The sequence below is a fragment of the Prenolepis imparis genome, unplaced genomic scaffold (assembly GCF_030444845.1).
Source record: "Prenolepis imparis isolate NDT839.2.m4 unplaced genomic scaffold, iyPreImpa1.0 SCAF_5, whole genome shotgun sequence".
Lineage (NCBI taxonomy): Eukaryota > Metazoa > Arthropoda > Insecta > Hymenoptera > Formicidae > Prenolepis > Prenolepis imparis.
In genome coordinates, this window is record NW_028141163.1 from 15,361,213 (window position 1) to 15,386,360 (window position 25,148).

Sequence of the window (25,148 nt, forward strand, 5' to 3'; positions counted from 1 at the left end):
ACGTATGCATTGTTCGCAAATTGGCACTTAAATGTTATCGCGTTCAAAAACTTTTATTTGTTGTATTAATCGTGATCTTTCACAAAAAACTTATAAAATAGAAACCGTTTTTTCAAAAATATTTAAAAGTGTGTTGCAAGAATTTTACTATATCCTTTAGAGTTTTTCGAAAGGAATATAAGTATTCACATAAAAAATAAATTTACTGCTAAAATTCCGTGTATTTCTTTGTTCAATTCCGCGGAATTGCAATTATCATAATGTTTAATTTAAGTTAATCCAAGAATATCTATTCGCCATTTCATTGATATTCTATCGATTGTCGCTAATTATGTGTGTATTATCTTTACGCTGCACATCGAATTAATTTGTTTCAGCTGATCTAACTTGTGAAAAAACGCGATAAATTTTTATATAACGACAAGCTTTTCTGCATATAACGACATACTAATTAATAGATAATATTTATACGAGAATTTTATATTAAACAAATTATTTATTTATATCTAATAGAATACGAGAAAATATTTAACGTCGCTTATATCATATTAATGATTTCTGTTAAGATTTATTCAAGTTTTTACTATAACTGAACAACATTAATCCGCTTACTAAATATGACTGATTGTTTATTTTTAATTAACACGTCCTGCTTTTGGTTTGTTGATTTTCTATACCGAGCTTTAGGGTTATATAGATTAAAGTTCCAAGATATGGAGATTAGGAAGAAATCCAGTAATATTGTCATCAAATTGTAAAATGATATGCAAACACTGGAATCGAGAGATTTAAAAACTAATTGGACATTGTGCGAAAAAGATTCGGTGTATGTAACTTTTTTTTTTTAGATTAATTAAACGTTTTGAAAAATTACAGATATTTTTTTCGTTTAATTGTAAATTTTGTTTGTAATAACAAAAATTTAAGATACTGACGATATTTTTTATAGAATTACACGTGCGGAGCTACGACGAGTCTTCTTTAACTTATCGTGACTTATTGCAACGCCTACAGAAAAATATCCTGCTCTACTAATGAATCTTCTCGACTCTTATATTGCGCGCCGACAGATATAAGATTTTATTCAGTGCATTTTATTTGATCAATTATACATTTAAAAATAATAAAATAGGAGATTAAAACTTTGTTTTTTTTTAAGTTTTTTTAAATTTAAATATAGATATTTAATTTGACCTTTTTAAATATAGATTTTAAATATAGATTTTTTTACATGATATATATATATTTTTTATATATATCCTGTTTCATATTATATAATTTATATCTCTTATATTCTTTCACAGCACTTTTATTTTTATTTATTTATTTTAATATTTTTTATTTTAATTTTAATTATATTTGTATACTAATCATAATTGATATAGTGGCGATAGCGCAACATTCATGTGACGCTCATAAATTTTTCTTTCTTTGTTTTCTTTATTATATTTTTTTGTCAGCGATTCGCGTTCTTTCGCACAAGTTGGCAATGATCCTGGAACATATGTCCGGCAAATCTGGACTCATGTTATCGAAGTACGTGACTCTATCCGATGCTGGGGTAGAACTCTAACGATAAAATTCCAGCTACAGTGACGTCTGTATTAAACTAGGAGCCTTCCTTCCCCAAAATTCATCACATATTAATCTTCCCTTCTTATATTGCGCAATTTCTGCCTTTTCATTGCTTGCGCAGACTAGGAATATTCAAAACGAATATTCATATCATTCTATTTCATTTCAGTTTGATGAAGTCTCGCGCAATTGTCGAATTTGCAAATAATCGACTTACAAATATAGATGAACGTGCAAATTCAAGATTTCGTTAAAGTTCCATCAAAGTAGAATCTGTTTTTGATTTAATATAAAGGACAAGAATATTTTATTATCTGTTATCAGAGATTAATTCGTGAAACTTTATATATCCTTGGCAGTTTTTAATCGCGATAAATGTTTATAAAAAAGTCAGTTCTAAGAGTCGCTGCTTAAAATTGATTCCATATATAAATATACTATAAATATTGTATAATAAAATTTATATATAATATATAAATATATATTATATAGAAAATATAGAATATAGAAAATTTATATTAAATATTAGTAATTAATTTGTATAATTTGTAATTTGTAAATCGTATATATATATATAATAATATATATTAGTACAGAAATGATTAAAAGTATCGAAATATTCGCGACGGCCTTATACAAATTTACAATAGAATCTTCTTCTGCAAGCGAGATTCATTCTCTCTCATTTTTCTTGTTTTCTTTCGCGAAAGGTACCCAACCATAAATTTCGATTGGAGAACTCACGGTGCACTTCGTGGTTCTCGCATTAAAGAGCGCCGCAACGTGCGCGCGTGCTTGCGTCTTCCACTCGTAAATCTCAATCAGAACTCGCAATTTATGGAACGGGTTACCATCGTACGTCTCGCAATTCGTTGTCCAAATGCACGCAAATCCGATCATCCCCCGACGAGCAACCATGCGCGCTTCGCTCTTTGATTTCGCGCCGCTTCCGCGTCTTTTTTCTTTTACCTGCCGCCGGTGACGATAACTCTAAACGAACGATACTTTTATGGGCAACAAATTACATTTCGAATCACTGTGATTCCTCGAACGGAATCCGCAGAATAAAACTAACGACGCACCAACGCCAACGTGATCCCCAATTCTCGAAAGTTATGTTTTCGCTCCCTTGTGCCTTTCTAATAAAATTATAAAATATCTCGTTTAATACTCTAATTCTTTAAATCAATTGGGTGAAAGAAATGTGGTTTTGCAGAACGTTTAATCGATTTAAAAAAAACCGTTACATACGCCGAATCTTTTTCGCACAATGTCCGATTGGTTTTTAAATCCCTCGATTCCAGTCTTATCTTGACGTTTTGCGGCGCGATGGAACTCGGACAGGAAAAATCGTTGTTAAATTTGACTAAATGGAGTTGTCGCCGATGGACTGGCGGGAAAGGTTCCACTCTGAAGAGGCGATTTTCAATGAGGTTTTCATTGAGCCCGACTGAATTGAAATACAGATTACGTGTCAACGTATCCAGGAGCTGCAAAAGAAAGCGAGGACTCTTAATGGAATCGGAAAACGATTTGTAATGGGAAGTAAAATCGTCGCTTAAGGCGCATCAGCATCAAGTTGGCGAGTTCGATGCGGTGAAAAAATTGTCGGCTGTAGATATGTTCGCTCGAGCTGCAGCGAAGATTGATGAATTTCAAGATGCAACTCAAGATGCAATTTTACAAGTATCTTTGATTGAAAGAAAATCCTGGAACATTCTATATGTCCATCACAATGTTAATACTTTTAGACTCTTGATATTTATTTATTTTTTCACGTATCGAAAACGTTGAATGATGCAACGGAAGTTAAAACACTTAACAAACGTTCGGAATATTTACATCAAATATCACTGGCTAATTTTGTTCATAATTTTCGACATTATTAAATTTTTCGACATACTCCTTTTTGTTGCGTCTGCGATCAACTTTTCGAATTTTAACTGATCTTCGATAGCGATGGGCCATTGTCAGGCGCTAATACTATATGGAGAAAATGTATTGCTGTCGATTATAATGTGAGAAGAGAAGCTGCATCCGTTACATCGAACTGCCATTTATCATAATAAAGCTGCCATGAGCAAAGATTAAAGCGTTAAGTGATATAATCAAGTATATGCGACGTCTTCAGAAGAAATTCTGAAGATTACTAGAATAAACTAAACTGGAATATTTGAAATATGAGAAGCAAAAAGCACGCGATTTTAATGATACTTTAGAAACGACATCTTTTTCTACATCTTCTGCTCTTTTAATCTTCAATTATAAAAAATATTTTTTTTTTGGAATGTCGGACAAAGATATACAAATTCTAATTACAATTAATGTTATACCTATGATGGAGTGAAATATTAATAAAAGAGAAAACTATCGTTTTTACAAAAAAATATGAATTTATAACGTTTTACGTAAGAAGAAACTACTACCTCTCATTCGAGAAGTGAGAGGAGAGCATTTTTAAAGGCAAGCCGGCGTTCTGAAACAATAGCCGACAGACCGATGTTCCTGCGGCAGAAAAGGACATCATTTTTCTCATCCCTCTTTTATATATCTACTTTCTCTCTACTTTCTTCGCATCAAAGAGATATAAAAGAGCAAACGAGTGAGGAAAGCGGCGCAAATAATGTGCCGCAGTATAAATTTTGCCTCTGATCTCAAATAATTCGCTGAAAGAACTATTAAAAGCGGTATTTTACACTCTTATGAATTTCATAATAAGTTATAAACAAGATATATTTTACTAAATTATTCGTTATTGCAGACGTTGTGTATTATATATTTGGATTAATTTATTTCTTTCGCAAATGTCACGCTTCTTCTATTCGCGCCGATAAAAATTCTTTTTACATAGGCCTCTCATTAGTGTTTTATACAAAGCTTTATTATATAATATTTTTTCTATTATTATACTTTGAAAGAATGTTTTATTCTATTCCAGAAAGGTTTTATTCTATTCTATTCAAAATGTAAAAATAATAAAAGTATCATCGTGTGAGTTGTGCGAAAAATACAACTGCGTCGCGTAAAGATATCAAAGAGCAAGTGATCAAATGATCTTTCAATTAACATTTTTCTTTTTCTGAATGATTTCAGAATGCAGGATTCCAGGTGCACAGGATAGAATGAATCGTCGGGAAGACCCGCTGTTACGGCAGCATCGGAACCGTTTGCTGCAATTGGCCGAGGCGACGAATATCAAGCCTGGCCGTGGCAGCGGGAAGAGACGCGGACAAAAACAGTCGCAAGGTTTCGGGCCCAGGTTAGTTCATAATTTACAACTAATCAAGAATTGGTATCTATCAGTAATTGAAAAAATAATGATAATTTAAATATATCTTTTTCACATAAATATTGAAATATATAGGAATAATATTATTAATAAAACAGAGAAATTTTTTTAAAGCTATCTTCTGAGCAGAGAGAAAAAATTAATGGCTATGTTTGAGACTGCGCGATGGCACAATTTGATGAGAGAAAATAATATGTTATTTGATAGTTATATATAAAATTCACTTGAATGGAATAATTCGTGAAATTAATTAAAAAATATTGATTAAAAATCGAATCCTTTATAAACTGACATTTATATTTCTTCAAGTAGTCAAAGTACATCATTATTGACAGCCAGGATCAATTTACGAAACTTGGCACTATGTATGGATTATTGCAGTAATGGCGGACCCAGCCGTGTGACGCTCCAGGATATCGTCAGAAACGATCCTGGATACACGCCGAACATCGAGCACTTAGTTTTTCCGGAGCGCAAGAGCAGCAATCCGAATTTAACGGGCGTCGCCGATGGCTCGCCGCCAAATAAATCCAAATCGAATGCTACGAGCTCGGGAAGATCCAGGCTCGCCGAGGTCTTTGCTCGGCATTACGTAAGAGGATCTTCGCAGGACTCGTCCGTTACGTCCAGAAAGAATCACGTAAATGTATGTATTTGAGATTGAATTCTTTAATTAATTTATTTTATTGTTGCTATCGCTATTTAATTGTGTTATAATGAGAGCCATCGAAGCGATATTTTCCTTTGAATATTTTTCAGAAACAAAATATTGATAGGAGAAGTTAATTAGATATTCTTAAAGAGATTTAACTTAGTCACTTTTATGAATTAAAATGTTTATTACCGTGCTTGTTGTATAGACAAGAGATAGCACGGTTACAGATAGAATGTCTGCCTTTCGTAGTTTCCCGATGCACAGTATTTTTCTGTAGCACGACTTTTATAACAACACTCACGATATTAATTTTTGGAGTGCATCAGGATAATCCGATTGTACTTGATATCAATCTTGACAGAAGGAGATTATTTTGTTGTATTTTGCCTAAAATCATATTTGATATTACTAATCAAACATCCAATTGCAATTAGAAAAACTTAGCGCAATAATTAAATAATTAAATTTCTTGATCGGTATTTCGCAATATTTTTTTAATCTCGCTGACTTTATATATAGCGCAGTTACAACATTGAAACGATTGAAATTTCCGGCTTTAAAAAAAGAATTTATATATATTTTTTAAAGCCAATTTCTTCATTATTTGGTGTTCGATCGATTGCAACATTGTAAATAAATTGACAGCTGTTCTAAAATCGAGCAGCGCGTCAATGGAATATTGGTTTACGCACGGAGTAATAAAAGTCAATACAACGACACGCACGTTCGACGGAATTCGCGACTCATCGACAGACCAACCGACGGACGAGTTTTCTTCTTGGTCACACAGGATGAGGATAAAAATACTTTCATCGACACACGACGGAGTTGCGCCAGCCTGCCAACCGCTCGTATACATGCTTCGACCGTATTTGGAAGTAGAAACAGCCGCGCAGCGCGTTTATATGGCCACGCGAGTTTAGCCCGTGATTCGATGTAACGATAATGGTACCCTAACGTGGACCCTCTTAGCGATTGACACAATTTCATAACGATCGTGGCTGGCGATAATGGTAATCGCTAACGAGTCGCGATTAATAAAGGAAAGCTAAAAACGGGCGGGAAGAAAAGAGAAACTTTGGTATGACGTCGTGATATATGATTACATTTTCGTTTCGATGCCATTTTCAGAAAAAGTCTCGGCGATTGAAATCGAGACATTATCGATAAAATCGCGGAAATTTAAATCATCATTTATTTCAGCGAATTTTGTATACACAGAAAAAAATATAATACTTCTTTCTCTCGTCTGAATAACTTGTTAACAAGTTACGTCCCACAGATTTTCTCTCGCGTGCCCACGAAAACTGGCACCGTTGAATTTTTTCGTGTTACAGAGCACATCGCTGGACGGTGGGAACGTGGTAGGTCATCAGCCGGGGCCTAGCGGACCCACGGTGGTGACGCGGAGCACCGGGCGCCGCTGGCTGTCGCAGAACTCGCAGTCCTCGAGGCAACATTCGGCCGAGGATGGGATACGTGGGGGTAACGTGGGCGTTGGAGGGCCCATTTCGACCTCGTCCTCGAGTCAGGCCCCCGGTCAGACCGTGCCTCCCGCTCTGCCGCCGCGGAGAGTCAATCCGGCTACAGATACGAACGAGATCGCCAATCCTATCTCGCGTATCGATAGGTAACGTTGCGCATTTTATTTGCTTTTCGTTCAGCCTCGCTGCGACCGGAATAGTCTCATTACGTTTTGTGAGTGTCCTACGAATTTCGCGACTGATGGCCACCGCGCAGTGCTTTTGATAATTGCTCTTGGAGTATCCGAATAGAAGTACAAGATCAGAAAACTTGAAAAAAATCGAATTTGCGCGTTTATGTGCATTTGGAAAAATTTCGTTCAATGATTATTGTTGTGTCTGATAAAATCGTGTGTTAGAACAGTGTAGTGTCCTCCACTTGCGTCGCTGAAAAAGACATCCGGGACGAAATCTGATCTCGCAGGATTAACGTCCGTGTCGTATCGGAACGGAGCGAAAATATTCGCCCCATCGCGTCACTCTGTTTGAGTTTCCCTTTTCCTCCTAGATTCTGTCTAGATGTTAGTAGTGTTTACATACGATGTAAATTTCATGAGGCCCAACGGACTACCGCGAGGACCAGTCTCTTCTCGCCTTTTATACACTCGGATACTCGTCCTCGAACGTAATCTGTTTACACGAAGAAATTTAGAATTCTTTGGACAAATGCCGAATCCAGTAGATTATCAAGGCCGATCGCCCATCCACTAATCTGCAAAGATAACTAGAGATTTTTTTTGAAAACATTTCCACACAATAAAAAAATTTTATAAATAGTGCATGACAAAAAAAGCTTAAATCATCCAAAAAAATATTTGTCTACGTTTGTCATCATACTCGCAAATATAACGAATTTGCAATCGCATGCAAAAGATCAATTTTGGATGAAAAATATAACAGATATAGATATACATAACACAAATGAGAAATACAATTCTGCAGCCTGTGGATTGACAAAGACGGTGGTTATCTCGTCTCCTGTTTGGATTAACAGGATCGTTTTATTTAAAGAACGATTCTATTTAAAGCACCACGATTAAAGAAGCGAGCGACACTCTACGTACCATGTCGATTAAAAGGTAAATATGATTAATCGAGGACAGATATTCTCGTCTCATTCGATAGCGACCGCTCGACTTGTTCGGCGCGTTTCGTCCTTAGAGCATATAGTATACATATATCGTCAGCCATATGTGGAGCGATATCGACCAAAGGTTATTCGCAGCGAGTAATATACCCGAAATACGCTTTGTCACCTAGTTTCATATAGTTTCATGTGGACATTTAGCTCGAATTAATTGACGGTTCCATAAATTATACCGAGCCTTGCGCTCCTCATGTAAATTCAATGAAAAATTCTCTATTTTTTATCAATAATTCTTTTCAGCACACCCCGTTAAATTAACTTCAAGCTCTCGTAAAATAGCACGTCTTCTTCAATGACTTTGCCGACTAAAAGCTCTTAAAGCGCTTTCGAGGAGCTAATTTCGAATTTATCCAGCGGATCAAAATTGCATCTAATACGGCGGCATCAGCAAGACTTTGAAACGCGACTCGAATTCTCCTCCAGAGAATTTCAATTTCGCGAACGTTTTTCTCATCTTCTGCGAGATTTCTTTGATCGCGCATTAATCGCAACGAAGGTGAATCTTTCGAACGATGAACTTGTTCCAGACCGTAAGATCAATCATATTCAATCTATCAATCATATCCCTGGTTCGCCTTATATAAAGAAATTTACGACGAGCTCTGAAATCGTAAATTTTTTTAATATTCCTGTGAAAAAAAATTTCATCTCCTCGTATAGCGTGAAATGTAATATTTTTATGATGGTTCGTGACAGAATTTTTCCTATATGACAAGAAGCACGCGAGGAAAAAGAGACACAGAGAACGACAGAAGTAAAAAGGAAGAATAGAAAAATAAACGATATAGGCGAGGATGCATTTTTGTTCGCGAAAAGATCTCATCCGAGGAAAACTGTCCGAATATCTGACGTTGGTTTTTTAGCCAATGCATAGATGCACGCAATGCAACCTGAACGTAGCTGCGCGTCTTCTCTCTCTCCCGCTTTCTGCGTCTCTCTTCCTCCTTTTCGTATATTCTCGATGTATAATCTCGCTTTATAAATATTCATTGCCGGACCGTCAGGTATGATACAGATATCGTCGAATGCGAGAGAAAAGTAAATGAAGATACCGCGCGGGGAAAAAGTGGATAAGGAGACGTATGTATAAGCAAAAACGCGCGCATCTATCTTACTTCAAGACATCGGCGGAGGCGAGATGCTTCCTGTGCCGACTGTCGCGTAAAATCCCCGGAGATACTAAAAGTACATCGCGAATCGATTTACTTTCACAACGAAATAAAGCGAAGTTCTAGATTTGATGATAGCAAATCAAAGAAATACGAAAACAGGATACGAGTTTATGCAGCTGCGCAAAAGAATTCTCGTACGATTGCTCCTTCATCGATCTTATTGTTAGCGAAGAATTAAGAGGTTAGGGTTAGGTTAGGTTTAAGAATTATAAAATTTATAAAATTTATTAAATTAAGAAATTAACTATATGTCAAATTAAATTAAAATTAAAGTTAAATTATATATCCCTTTACACACACAAAAATTGCAATAAATGACATACAATAAAAGAAAGAATCGTGTGCCGTTTAAAAAGAAAAAGATAATAAAATGAAACGGACATAGTATATATATATATAACGAAAACGTCATATATACCTTAAATTCTCCGAATATTTAAATGTTTATATTTATTTTATCTCATTATTAAACACATGGAATAAAATTCAAATTTATATTCAACGAATTTCGCCCTAACGCCACCATATAAATGCTAATCAATGTTGTATGAAACTTTATTTCAAGAATAAGCGTTGCTATATGTGTCGAGATAAAAAGAAATGATTATATTATGATTGTATTATATTCTCGGCGCTTTTTGAGCTGAATTGGAAAGGAGGAAAATTTTGGTTGCAGGGGCCCAAACGTGTCGATCCTCCATCTGCGCAACGCGTCGGCGGACCCTTGGGAGGTCGGCTCCCAAGGCTCCTCGTACAGCGTCAGCAGCAACAAGAGTCAGACAGCAGGCAGCAGAGGTAAATCCAGAGGGAACGCGCGGGGATCTTACAGCCGCGGTAGCTCGATTCCATCCTTGAAACGTCACGATACATCCACGTCGACCACGTCGACGTCAAATCTTAAGCAGCATCGACAAGACAGTCATGGCCAGGTAAGCAGACTCCTATATTAGACGTAAATTGGCGTCTCTGTCAGTCTATCTGCGAAATCTGAGATATAAAGACCTCATGCGCGAGAGTTCAAAAGGCTAATAACACTATAGATCTCGTCGCAGTTAATACTAATTAAAGTTGCGAAGTTTAATTAAAATTAAAAGTTGAAGTGTTGATTCTTTTTCTCTCTATCCTGTTTTTTGCTCGAAAAAAAAAAAGATAATGAATCGTTTAAATCACAATTAGAGATAATTAATATTTACGATGATGGCTTTATATGTGATTTATCCCATAATTATTTTACATTCTAATCATTACAAAAAAGATAATGAGAAATCATAGTGTCGTACCTATTTTTTTGGATTTTAACTAACTCTAATTGTCACGTTATTTAAAGTTGTACTACTACTTAAGTAGTACAACACTATGATAGCATAATAAATATAGAACTGTTAATTACTGAAAAATATATTTAAAAAAAATAATGAGAGAAAGAGTAGAGATAATATATTTATTTTTCCAAATCAATTTTCCAACATAAATTAAATTAATATATATAATTATAACATAAATTAAATGCTGCTTTTTTTTATTAAAGTCAAACTCTGTTGTGTTATTTAAATTTTAACGTAATTAAATATTGTAAATAAATGTGACGCGAGAAAAGGGAAGTTAAGGGATAAGGTTTAGTAAGTTAGACGAGGAATGCTTGCCTATGCAGGTATCCTCCAGTTCTCGCCGACGTGAGGCCACGAACTCCTTCCTCTCGGGTAATAGTGGCACGTCAGGCGAGCTGTTCATCAGCGGCGACTGCAGCCGCGAGCTGTCACCCGTGCGATGGTGCGATCGCGAGGTCGATGGCGTTTACCTGGGGCGTTCCGGCTGGGTTCAAGTGCAACAGCGGTCTCTCGACGAGAATCGTCGTGCGACTTACGAGAGCAATCTGGTGACCACTACTGGGACCACTCTGCCGATATCACGACGCGCGACGATCAAATTAGCAGATTATCACTGCAACAGCGAGCCGGGCAAGTATCCGCAGGATTTTGCCAGAGGATTTGACTCGCAAAGGCCGGACTACCTTGCGCTGCACAACCAGGATTTCGACTCCATCACGACCAGCGCCTGCACGTCGCCGCACAGCATCCCGGAATCATTTTCGCCGCCATCGATCACTCCGATTATATCGCCGCCGCCGGCTTTTCAAGATGCCGTCACCGGCAGAAAATCGTCCTCCTCCAGGCACTCCTCCGCTGGACGCAGCAATTACGGCAGCAAGGCGCCCTTCCTGCCACGATCGAACGCCATCGTCGACAGCGACATCATCAGTCCGCCACCGACCCCGCCGCCTCACCAAGTGAACTGGAGTTCCCTACCGTCCGGATCTAGAAAAAATCTCGGTTCGGCGCCTTCCAGATCGAAGAGACAGAATCCCAACCAGCAGCAACAGCAGCAGCAGCAACAGTATCGCATGGCGCAGGCCAAATCTTTGGAGGATCAGTCGTCCTCCAGAAGGTCGCAGTTTGCGCAGAGATATATCGAGTCGTCCAGTTCGTCGTCGTCATCGATGGGATTCAGAAGTCTCGACAGCTGCGTCACCAAGTCCATCATGCCCAGCTTAGCAGAGAACACGGATTCTTCGGTTGAAGGGTATGTAAAAAAATTCTAATTGCGATTAATGACTTTGTCGGCCAATTTAGTTCTTTAACGATTAAATATGACACCGTGCTTTATCTTGATTAAAAATATTTGGTAGATTAGGAATAATCTTGTACTGCAGAATTAAAACACGTAGTGCAAACACACACACACACATGCAAACACATTTATTTCTATTAATATAAAAAAATCTATACGTATGAATCGATGTACGTAAAAATTAGCAAATTTTTAGTAAAATGAGAGAAACATAAAAATGTCCAACGCAAAAATATCGATCTTTCAATGCTAGATATGAGGATGGTGACGAAGATGATAATCCCAGCTCATCCTTAAATCTCAGTCTGGTGTCGTCATCAGCTCTTGCATTGAACTCGTCCACAGAGTCAATTCGCGCCAACGGCGAACGAATTTCACCTAACAGACAAGGGTAGGCATATGAAAACTGATGAAATTCAGAAATAGAATTTTAACAAAGAAATAGTAAACATCACAAAAATTTTATTTAATAATTTTTTATCCACACAACAAACAGTTATTTTCATATTTTTAATTTTGATTTTTTTAACTTATTACATTAATTATTATTGTCTAAAAAAGTATAGGGGGGAAAAATAGAAATTTAATATTACATCGCGTTTTTTAATATTACACAACGAGAATCTTTCGCGATGTTATATACAGGAGAATCCATAGAAGCCAACAAGGATTGAGAAGATCACCAGGATCCTCCGAGTCGGGGAAACAGATGTTCAATTCGTCCTCCTCGTCCTCCTCTTCGTCCAGCAGCGAGGAGCGACAAGGACGATCCCCGACGCCTAATCCCTTCAGACGCAGTAATGCTTTGCGACAGCATCAGAGTGCCAGGACGAATCAGATGTCACCCGATTCTCATCAATCCCGAGTCAGAAGATCCAGGAGTCTCCAATTGCCTGAGAAAAGATCACCAGGAACGACTGGACCGCAGAGAGATCTCTCTCGAGAATCCAACGAGGCTCACAGGGTCGTCATGAAGATCGTGAATGATCGAGGAAACGAGAGGTCCAAGCGCCACGTTCTTCAGAATAGTGAGTATCGCCTCTCAAATATTCTATATATTAACTTTTGATGCTGCACACGTGTATCGAATATTTCATGATGCTGGGCATGGAGATGTTCGTAAGCATATTTTATAAAGCCGCTCTTATGAAAGAATGATGATCGTGTTCAGAAAATGTCGATGATGAACTACTCCCTTTTGTAATATCAATTTTATGTGTATTTTCTTATCTACACGTATTTTATATTTCAAATAAAATTCTATATATAAAATACAAAGCTTTATAAAAAATTTAAAAATATGTAGAGTATAGAAAAAGTTTTTTTTAATATAAATAATAATATATTCTTTTTTTAGAATTTTTAGATTTTTTAGAACGATAATAATATAAAAACCAATATTAAAATAAAATATAATATTAAAATAGAGCACATAAAATATTATATATATACATATATATAATATTATAAAAAATTTAATAAAAAATTGAGTGAACAGAAATATTTTCACTAAGAATGCGATTGATATGAAGTCAATGATTAAAATGGATTAAATCCATTTAATCTCAATTCGTATTCGATTCTTTTCCAAATTCTTTAGGAAAGGCTCAGTCTACTGATGACGCCATAAACGAAAATCTTCTCCGGGAAACGGAAGTAGTAACCGAATATTTATACGGTACACGAAGTCGTGTTGTGCCAAGAAGTCGTTACGAACGTCGTGACGAGAATCAAGAGCAAAGGCGAGGCACTTCCAACACCTACGACGTCTACATTATATCTTCCAAGCAGCAGCAGCAGCAACATCAATCGTCGAAAGTATTTAACTCTTCGCAGCCGCAACAACAGCCACAGCAATCGCAACAGCAACAACAGCAGCAACAACAACAGCAATCCCGGCGGCCGCGAACGTTGCAGAGAGGCGCCACAACGCCGAATACGAACGCACCGTCTATCAATCAGGACTTTTGCATTAGTCCAGACACGAAGTTGCGTTGTAACAGCAGCACGTGCGACTTCTGGCCTCACTGTTCTCAAAGAGAAACTCTGTATTCACCAAATCAAGCATCACAGCCGGTTTTCATGAAGCTGTCGCAGAGCTATCCGGCGCATCAAAGGCTCTCCGACACCGGCAGTCACCGAGGTAGCGCCAGTTCGTCGCCGGCTTCCCTGGAGCGGATGGATGATCGAGAGCTCCGCGAAAGGGACAATTTGAGAAAAAACAGAAGCAACCAGCAGGCCAACTCTAAGTATCAAGACAGATCCAAAGGCGTGCTCAAGCAGACCAATAGATGGTCGCCGCTGGAGGGAATTAACGGCAATGGTTTGTAACAAATATACTTAATTATAAAAAAGAGATTGCACTAAATATTAAATAATTTTTACGAAAGTATAAAAAAAAATTTTTTTTTTTAATTAATAAACATTTTATTCTTTATTCAATGAAACAGTGCTTATTTTTATTTTAACGTTTAATAAGCAGGGAACAATTTCTCACATCGATAATGTTTTCTGTAAATAAAATAGGTTCCGGAGTAGAAAAGAGAGATCAAATGCACCATCGAGTGTACCGGAAGCCCGACTTCCCAGGATCTTTTGAGGGCGCCGACAAGGACAGGAGAATGTCTCCCATCCAAGGAATGAATGTCGTCAGTAGATCACCGAGCGGTGGCCCGATCGGTTCCTCGTCGACGACCACCTCGTCGTCCTCGAGCAGCGATATCTGGATCACCACGTCCGATCGCACAGTGACGAAGAGCCCGCGAAACCCGAAGAGCTCTGGCGCATCCACGCCGATGGAGGACGCCGTGATCGGCTCCCTGAAGACGCTGATAGAGCCACCTAAGGATGGTACGCTGTCCAGGCCCGGCAGTGCCCCGACCCGGGGCGACGATTCGCTCACTGACGACATCATCCTGGATCCTCACCAGCGGTCCTTGTCGCTGCCAAAGTCCTTCTTGACGCACAACACTGCGGATGGGTGAGTACCTGTGTGACACAGTATATTTTTCATATATTTCTCATATAGATATATGCCTCATCGACTTGTCCGCGAATAGAGAAAGAGAGAAATGGTAAATCGTGACAATCTCGTCGCCTGATCGAACGAAACGATGGAGAACAATTTCGAGGCAGGTGGTCTCGCCGAATTGATTCGCCTTAAATATTAGTACCCGACCGCGTTTAAATCTTGCGGTTAAGTTTACTGGGTTGCCGGGCTACTATGCCGCGGTCGATTGCACTGGTAATTGGCTCTCTCGGATCGAAATCCCGTCGGGTATTCCATTAAACGTGCTCTGCATACGCGAGTCGCGCCGGGACTTGGCTTAGCCTTGCTAGTAGCACATCCTTGGGATTAGTATTAAGCCTTGGATGCGAGTGTTACGCAACCCGGCGCGTTTATTAACAAGCTTCTTGAAATCGATATTATAATATGCTCGACGTTATAGCATTCATTATATACAAGATGTTACATTAAAAATGCACAACTATAGATCCGCTCTTAATGCTCAAACATTCACAAGCCTCTCGTCTCGTATCGATTTTACACACAAATATTTACAAAAACTTAGTTCTTTTTTTCAATAATTCTTCAATAAAGTTTATAAGATAAATAATATAAAATTTTATAACATATATATCAGACTGAAATATGTTATAATATGATTTCCGTAAAATAAAATTTTTATGTGGGAAAATGAAAATGATTAAATACATATGTACTCCGTGGAATAATATTTTTTTAATAATGAATTTCATCAGCAAACATTTGCGGACACACAGACATATTCAAATATTTAATTCGTTTATAAATTTTTACGCGAACCTATCGAAATACGATTGAGATAAAAATTATTAAAGAAGAAAGATTATACTCAGATGAGAGAAGATCTGAAAAAGCAATATATTGCAAAATATCGCAGCTAACGCTGTATTAATACACCGTTATATGCACGTTATAATTACGTGCTAAAGGACACTCAGGGACGACAGTTTCAGCGCGAGGCTGCGTTTATTGTAAAAACACGTGCCCTCTCATAAACGGCACGTGCAAAGCTTTCGATTAAACTGTCACGAAGAAGATGTCGCACGACGTGTTCCTGGTGTCCTTTGACGCATAATTGTAATTTTAGCGATAACCTCGAGAGCATTTTCTTTCTCGAGCACGAGTCTCATTTCCCGCTAATCACTCAATTACAAATAACGAAGGCCGGATAGAAACACAACGGCGCAACTAATCGCATGTCCTTCACGTGCAGTGTATATAGATGCACCCCGATGCATCCCCCCTGGGAGTTGAGATGTTCGATTCTCTCTGCACAAGTTAATTCTCGCGCTATTATTGCTTTCGTGTTTTGCATTATCCTGTTAAAGCCAAGTTCGCTGATTCGTGCAAATGTGCGATAGATAGATCCTGGTATATGTACGCTCTTGAAACTCGCCGCGACTGGCATCGTTTGTCAATTTCCGACCATGAATGTCGTGTCGACTCGAAAAGGCTAATTGGTACATACGCTATTTTCCCACGACCTAATTCTCTTTGTATATCGAACTATTATAAGAGAGATTTTTCGTTATAAGACAGAGAGAGGGAGAGTCAAGTCATTTCTCGGATATTACCTAATTATCTGTCTGACGTTCGATGACAGTGTTCAAGCTTTGATGTCGAAAAATAGTTCTTGGAAGATGAACAAGTCTGCTGGCTCATCGTAAGAAAGCGGCCAGAGGATCTCTCTTATAATGGTGCAACACTGTAGTTTCTCAATCGTCGCAACGAAAATGTCGCGTTCATAATAAATCTCGCGAGGATCTTTCTTTGTTTGCTTTTGGAAACGCACGTGTAATGCGACGTAATCGCAGGTTTGACGAACCGGTTAAGCATGCGTGTAAACTCGCCCACGCACATCCCACGTGTGATTCGTGCCTTCGTCCGCAGCACAAGGTGCCAGAAGAAACGACCGCGATTCTCGATTCATTAAAAGTAACGTGCAACGTGGAGCACATGTTTATTTTTAATCTCTCGAAAATGTCGCGCAATAATTTGAGAGCAATCGAATTATATCGAATTAGCACCACGAATTAGATGTATGAATTTGCAATTTTGCGCGACTCAAAACTTATTGTTATAGATTCGCGAATAATTCAATTCTGATACGAGAGGGACGAACGTAAAGTGCCACATTGATCGTCTTTCGCAAATCTCTCGTCGTATCCGGTTCGCGCGTCATCAGACTTCCAAACTCGACATTATGCGCGCCGAGTTTCCGACGTTTCTGAACTCGATACTTAATCCGGTAAGCGCAAAGTTTCGCGGCGCGCAACTCCCTCCTTCTTTTCAACCGTAAGGGGTGAAAACTTTCGGTCCGCCGACCTATCTGCAGCGGGGCCAGCTTCCTGCTGTAGCATCGCGGAAGTCGCGCACCCTTGAGTTCGTTGGTGCGGAAGTCGCGTTGGACATCCGTAAAGGATCGCGAGACGATGTAGCAGCGGGCCATATGTGTCTCAGTTCTGCGAGAAGTTTCAAGGAACAGGTTTCATCATCTCGCAAATCAACCGAACTGAAATAGCTTGACTTATGAGTTTTTATTTTTATTGAAAGGTCAAATTATTCGCGACAAGATAACAGATCTCTTCAGACTCTTTATTACATCCAAGTCAGTTTTGTGAGGCATTTTATATTATCTTCTATTATTATATATACATAATAATATAAAACAAATATATATTATGTGGTGTATATGTATATATGCATGTGTGTCTGTATACACACATATATTTAAGATAATTTGCACATTTAACGTGTTGCGTAACATATTAGAAAATATTATTTATTCATAATTGATATTGCAATTCGTGCGACAGATTGTTCACATGTTAGTAAATGGTAATATATCTAGATTACTATTTACTATTTTTATTTACTCTATAATAACTATGATACGTGCTGTAAATCGCAGTATACTCATCATAAATATCCCCCAGAATAAAAGTAGCAATCATACATCGTATAAACTACAGAGTCGGCAAGGAAAGATCGATCTCTATCAAATCTCCGCATCAATACACTGTATAACGGACGTTTATTAAATATTTATGGAGTATTATCTATATCGCGTGAGAAATAACACATTTCGCTACGCCATAAAAGTGTCACTCGATGTATCATGCAACCTCTCTCTTTATTGGATCCGCCTTAAGGGAACATCCCTTAGTCGTTTTCACTCTTCCGTCTTTTTTAGTCGCTTTCAGAAAATCCTCTTGCGGAAAAGATAAGTACCAGCCAAACGATTTCACAGATCATGGATAATGGAGAATTTCGCAAACGGCGCGATGAAAACTCTTAGCAGTTTATTCACTTTCTTTATAATTTATAAGATATATTATTTTATATATAAAAAGAACATCAAAGATTTTTTCCTTCATATTACCTTCAAAGTTTCTTTTCAACTATTTTATCTTTATATAATTATTAGTAATAATAATAATAATAATATATATACCTAGCTTTTTTGCGCTCCCGTTACTTGCTAAATTCACCATTGATCATGACGAAATGGCAGCAGCATCTTAGAGTCGAGTCAACTCTTTATTTGCCTTTTTGTCGAATTCCCACAAAAACGACACCGAAAATCTCGTACGTAGGCGAAGAAGCCGATAGCTCCTCGGTCGCAAAGCCCGCGCCATATATTGACGTCCATGCCACGCTCGAAGTATTAATCTTCCAAGAGTCGTAATTCGCGCGACAGGTGGTCGGTCGAAGGCATGAACCGTCGATTCCGATTAGAGACGAGAATTACCGTCTAATTGTTCATCAGGAATTAGTGCCCTCCGGATAATTGTAATGCCCTCGTATTTCGCAAATTTACGATTACATTTCCGCATCTTCTCTAAGGTAACATATCGTTCTTTTGAAATTTATTTCGAAAAGGAATAGCGAATATTCTAGTGACAGCATAGAGAGCCATCAATTCAGTAAAATTTATTTCATACGAGATGCTCAAGTTGAATTACTTTTGGGGACACGAATATATGAAATGTTCAGCAAGATTTTATCACTGGAAAAAGGTGATTTCTAAAGTATGATTGTTAAAAAAAAAAGAAGAAATCAATCAACTTTAATTGATTTTTTCAAAGCTACAGCTGGGGACTCGTGCGACTATGAAGTTCGTTGTTTTTTTTTTTTTTTTTTTTTTATGAGTATTCAATCTACACGAAATGTTATATATGAAACTCAAATTGCAAACTGTCGTATTAAAAGCGCTTGAAATGATAGATTGCGCTCGCGCTCTTCAATATCGTCATTCACGTTATATATTTGGAACTTCATCGCTCGCATCGCTACATCCTATTACCGCTAATTTTCTTTAGTCCATTTCGTTGATCCTAGAATAGATGGATAAGTATCGATTTCGCCATCGCATGTGTCCATTGACACACGTGTAATTGGGACGGTGCTATACTTGATACACTTGAAAGCGCAAACCGCGTGCCCCGTGTCAAAGTCAAGCGGAAAGTACGATTTCTATTCGTCAGTTTGATATTTGCAATTCGACTCTGTGATTAAGCACTGACGTGCGATTCGGCGCATTTACTGCTAAGTATTAAACTCGTAAATAGCATCTAGCAGAGAGAAGAGAGAAATGAAATGTTTTCTATCAATTTATTAATATCTATCTCATAATATTAACACGTGAGCCACGCGGCATCTTTATATTTGTTAAATAAAATGAATTTTATAATGGTAAAAATCTATAAAAATTATAAGAAGGCCTAATTTGTGCGAACAGAAAATTCAATATAAAACAAAACAAGTATTTTTATTAAATATTTTTTAATATAAATTTTATTAAACATTTTTATTATAGTCAAATCAAACGACCTTATGGAAAAATCTAGCATGGGTCACCGGTGACCTACATGACACGTGTTAATTTCGAAAATCTTCCAAATAATCGTCGCAATAATTATATGCTAAATCGCTGTTCTCCAAAAAGAAGATTACTGTAAAATTTAATGATTTGGAATTAAAATTAATTATTTTTCTTTATAATTCGGATACAACAAATATTAATTTCAAGAGAAAAACAAATGATTTTTAGATTAATAACATTTATGACATTTTTTAATTCTTTTATAATCTACGCATTGATAATCGGTAGTGAAGATATTGAGACGAAAATAATCTGTTGGCTCAGAAGTTGCGTTTCAAGAACGGATTACATATGGCCATATTACGTCTGCGATATTATATGTCACGAGAAGATATTGTGACAGTGAATGTCAAGTTTAAACATATTTCATCTCTCGGTTGGATGAACAAACGTGCTTTCTCCTCCGATCTTTTAACTATACAGGAGGAGCATAATTTTTGCGTAATCAACGTATCTTATATACATATACTTTTAATACTGATGCCATTGCTTGCCTTGAAAATGTCTATTAAAATTAATATATTTTAAAATTAATAAATATTTTAATTAATTAATATTTTATTTAAATCATTTTTTGCAAAGAACTATCTTTTTACATAACTGAGTTTCTAATATTTGCAATTAGCTAATCGTCTTTTATAATAATAAAAAGTATATCAAATTATCGCATAATAAGATCATATCTATATAGTCTTTCCAAATCGATTGAATTGCATTACTGATATTTTTTTTATCTTTCGAGGAAAATTAAAATTTTCTAATTTACACATTTATTCTCTCTTTTACCTTATTGCACATTACTGATATTTTTTTATCTTTCGTGGAAAATTAAAATTTACATACTTATTCTCTTTTTTATCTTATTACGAGATTTTACAATTATAGCTCTTACAATCGCCAAGAATGCAACTAGACAAATATTTAAAAAAAATTCACACATAATAAAATTTACTTTCAATTATTTATAATTTGAATCCAGAACAGAATTTAGATTATATTTCCTTACACAGCACATGAAATTATACCTAAATAGAATAGAAATCTGTCTTGAATCTTTTTGCTTTTTAGTCGCGGACTTTATTATAGATCGTTCAAGTTAACATTCTCGCGAGAGATTACCGCGTGCGTGCAACTTTCACAACGGTGTCACGACGAATGCAGCACAACTGTGCGAAATTCTGATTTGTCAAACCTTTTATCTCGTGGTGAATCGTCCGAGGAATTTCGAAAGTGCGAAAACGCGGACAAAACGCCATTATTGCGCCGAACGTCATCGCACCGCGCGCGTAATTAGGATCAAGCAACGGTGCAGCAAACACGCGCGTATTTCTTTCACCTTGACGTACGATGGAGCGAAACGAACTCTCGGGTGCCGCGGTCGAACTAATTGCGATCCCGTAATTACTCTGCGCTTCGCAAATACCGCCATCGTCATCGCGCTGATGGACGGAGTCTGAAGGGCTTATAGCTCCAAGCCTCCAGGAAGGAAAATCATCGATGCTCTCCGCTCGGACGTCGTTCGTGCATCTCTTCCCGTTCGTTTCTCGCCATCGCGCGATTTCCGACCGAGAAATACGAGAAATAAAATCTCACGTAGCTCATTATTTCCGCAATTACTTGTGCTCGATAAATTACAATCGCGCGAATCGCGCTCGAATGCATAATTTCGCGACGCGTTCGGAGTAACGGAGGAGCATTATTGTTATCGTCGTTGCCTGAGAGCGGAACAAGATGAAAGTTCAATTCGCTCAAAGGGACGCGCGCACAAAAAAAATAGGACGAATTATTCGTCGCAATTAATCCTACTACTCATCCTCGCACGGCAATCGGTTACGGATGAAATGACGGATATTGCGCGCACGAGCGGCAATTCTTCAGCCGCGCGTTTTTCCGCTCGCGTCCCGTTCGCTCAATTATTCATCTTCTCGCCAGCATTACACTCGCAGAGAACTTTACCGCACGCACTCGTCCACTTGCCCATGTGTTTCGCCTGCGGAAATCTGCTTCTTTTTTTTATTAGTCTGTCCCCGCGAGTGACATTCAAGAAAAGTGCTCGAGCGATGCTTGTCGATATTTTCTGTTGCAATGTAGCAATGTACACATATCTCGATTTATCGCGACGTTTCCATTCTCCATTTCTCTGTAGCGAAATATCTCGAACGAATAGAGACGTGTTTTCCTTCCTATTTCACAGAACATTTGCGACATCTTTATATTATTTGCATTGCTTCTCATATAAAAGTTAAAACCAAGAATCGCATTGAATAAATAATTGTTTACATAGTACAATTATATTTTTTATTTCAATGAAAAATCTAAAATTGAATATATTAAGTGACGCATATAGATTTATTTCAAACGCTGTGAGTTATTAAAATTTTAATGGAATAATGTTTTTAATCTTGATGAGAAATTAACAAGGATTACATATATCAAATGAGGCGGAGAGATTAAACGAGAAGCTAGATAGTATTAAAATAAGGGCTTTTCTCTTTTAAGCGGCTCTCTCTCCATCGGACAAAACTTTACGTGGATTTCAAGCGGGTTTACGCTCATATATAACGACTGATCCTAAACTCGATTTACTCATTTCACAAATATGTCCGTAAAACTCTGACTTGAAGTATAATGAGATGGATTAATAGTAGAAGTTTTCATTGACATTCGAGTGAACTGATAAGCTATGCGACGCAACTGCAATTATATTTTTCGTTAAAACGCGTTAACTCATTGGCTTATCATTCTTGACGTAAACTGAGACTGTCAAAGATAACATGTGAAACATTTTAATATTTTTAACTCTTTGCATTCTAATGAATCGAATTCTGCACGATTGTGCAATCGTACATTTTCTCTCTAATATAAAATAATTGTAGACTAAAGATTAGAAAAATCTAATTGTGTGTGAAAGAATAGGCGTCAATGCAACAGAAATCATTACAATTTAATAATATTGTCAATGTTTTAACATTTTGATAAAAAAAAAGAAATAGAAAAAATATATTTCGAATTAATCCATAAATTCTAGATCTCCGAAAGATTGTATAAATTTGTCAATTATTTCTCATATCTCTTTGTGATTTTATGAAAAATTACACACACCGTCTTTGAATTTATTCTGATTGTGCAAAATTCCTCTATAACTTTGCGTATTATAAATTCTATGAGAGATAAAAGTACCGAATGATCGTCACGCGCGAATTTATCCTTACATTGAAAAGTTCTTTTATTATTTCATGCTGGCTTTCTCTCTCTCTCTCTCTCTCTCTCTCTCTCTCTCTCTCTCTCTCTGCTAAATATGTTATCAGAATTAAAGCGATGAACGCGGCACCTCGCGTGGATTATGCATCGGTATGCCGAAAGTTTGCGCATTCGTGTAGAGGTACGATAAATTCCGCAGTGGTCATCAATTAGTTGAGGCTACTGCTCGTCCCCCTGGTGTTCCGCCCTGTAGCACGAAATACACGATCGAACCGAATCGAAAGGGGGTGAAGCGTTTTCCACCCCTGGTACACACCCACGTTTCCTCTTATCCGAATTCCCTGAATCGTTAAACACGGCCCGACCGGACGTTTAGCACGTCGTTCGACAAGTCACGCCTCCTGTTTAACAAAGGTAAACGACAGAGAGAAATAATTGTAGGACTGTGTGTACGTAACATGGTGAGCGAATGAGATCACGCAGCGTGATCGCGTTTTAAATTAAAAGCTCGTTCATAACACACTTCCGACCTATTCTGCTAATCGTGCAGGTCACAGCGGGCGGTTACTCTTGATTAATTTGTTACACTTTCTCCGACGAACGAGTTTATAAGGGAATTTATAACTCCTTTCGATAAAAGGATCTTCAATTTCCTATTCGTTCGTCTTTATTATACATAACTTGGGTTCTTGTACGAGCGATCGCGTAAATTATTTTCAGACTTTACAGAGTACACAGAGTACTAATACAGAAAACGTACACAGAGTAAGTACGCGTGAAACCTTCGCGAGAGATGCAAATTGGAATGTAGGAGCGAGCTCTTCTGGATTTATCTTAAATCCAGATTCGCTTAGAGAACGTTCTCCTTTCTCGTAGCTTTTGAAGGATCAATCTTGTGCAATGTTACTTCGGCGAAACGAAACAGATTCCTTTCCGAAAGTCAACGAGAGGAAAGCTTCTTCGAACATTGAATCCGCACGGATGGTTTTACGGCTTGATCGTCGAGAACAAAAGGGTCTGAAAATGCGATTTGACGAATTCGCCGATTCGCTCAAACGTCCGATAAGTTGGCCGATAGATAATCTTCTCTTTGGAAAGCAATCGCGAGAAAATATCCGTCAGCTCGGACAGTGAGATTCTCTCGGCGATGCAATCTTGATAATCGTATGCGCCTTCGAGCATCTTTGCGGGAAATGCAATTAAATTGCATAGTAGAATAACGGAGTAAGTAAGAGCTTTACACCGTCATCAATATTAAGCGAGAAAGTTATCGCATCAAATGCTCTACCGCCGTCAAACTATAATGCAATAACGAAAAAGAGGAAAATTCTTATCGGAAGTTCAATATTGCCGGAAGTGAATGGACGTATCGCTTATTTTTTTTATTTTTAACGTTTAATATGAAAATTCTTATCATATTATCATTCATATATCATCACGTATTATCGATATGACAATTTTTATTACACTCATACATAAAAAATATTATAAATATATTATATTAAACATTATATCGTATCCTTTAAATCCACGAATATTTTAATAAACAAAATATTATATTTATGCATATATCTCATGCCAGAAGAGTCTCAATTAATTCTAAGGATTAATTCTACATTTAGCTTAATTTCTAAGATCATTTGACACCTCCACGTTTATTAGATTTAAATTAGACAGATTCGCATTATTTATAGAACAACTGGAAAGAAAAAAGACTGAAAAAAATGCTAGTTATAAACAAAATAGAATTTTTTCGTTGGAAACTTTAAAAGTTCTTCTACAATTAATGTAACCTTTGGGTATAAAGTTGAGAAACACTGGCAGCATGAAATGCATTTGGCAGCGCCCACGCATGCATACCTGGAGCCAGCCAATATTAGCGATAAAGCGATCGTTGTGCGGTTTTGTCTGGACACGGATATGCAGATCTGCACTCGTTGCGTTGCGATATGCAGCTAATATAATAATAAACTTATGAAACGGAATCACTCTCCACAAATCGAAATTGTGTGATATATTTTTTCTAA

At 37.3% G+C, this 25,148-nt stretch overlaps 1 protein-coding gene across 7 annotated transcripts in view; it reads left to right on the forward strand.

The window, feature by feature from the left end:
* The window catches only part of Rhogef3 (Rho guanine nucleotide exchange factor 3), a 127,103-nt gene that overhangs the window by 53,117 nt on the left and 48,838 nt on the right, over positions 1-25,148 (forward strand). For 6 of the 7 annotated variants that reach the window (XM_083038966.1, XM_083038964.1, XM_083038962.1 and 3 more), the window contains 9 exons: positions 4,669-4,834; positions 5,246-5,510; positions 6,857-7,149; positions 10,038-10,290; positions 11,013-11,941; positions 12,243-12,380; positions 12,635-13,017; positions 13,590-14,312; positions 14,516-14,969. In XM_083038966.1, coding sequence (XP_082895092.1) covers positions 4,698-4,834; positions 5,246-5,510; positions 6,857-7,149; positions 10,038-10,290; positions 11,013-11,941; positions 12,243-12,380; positions 12,635-13,017; positions 13,590-14,312; positions 14,516-14,969 — 3,575 coding nt within the window. In that variant the 5' untranslated portion in view covers positions 4,669-4,697. The remainder of the gene's footprint in view (positions 1-4,668; positions 4,835-5,245; positions 5,511-6,856; positions 7,150-10,037; positions 10,291-11,012; positions 11,942-12,242; positions 12,381-12,634; positions 13,018-13,589; positions 14,313-14,515; positions 14,970-25,148) is intronic. The other variant, XM_083038965.1, reaches the window with a different exon arrangement.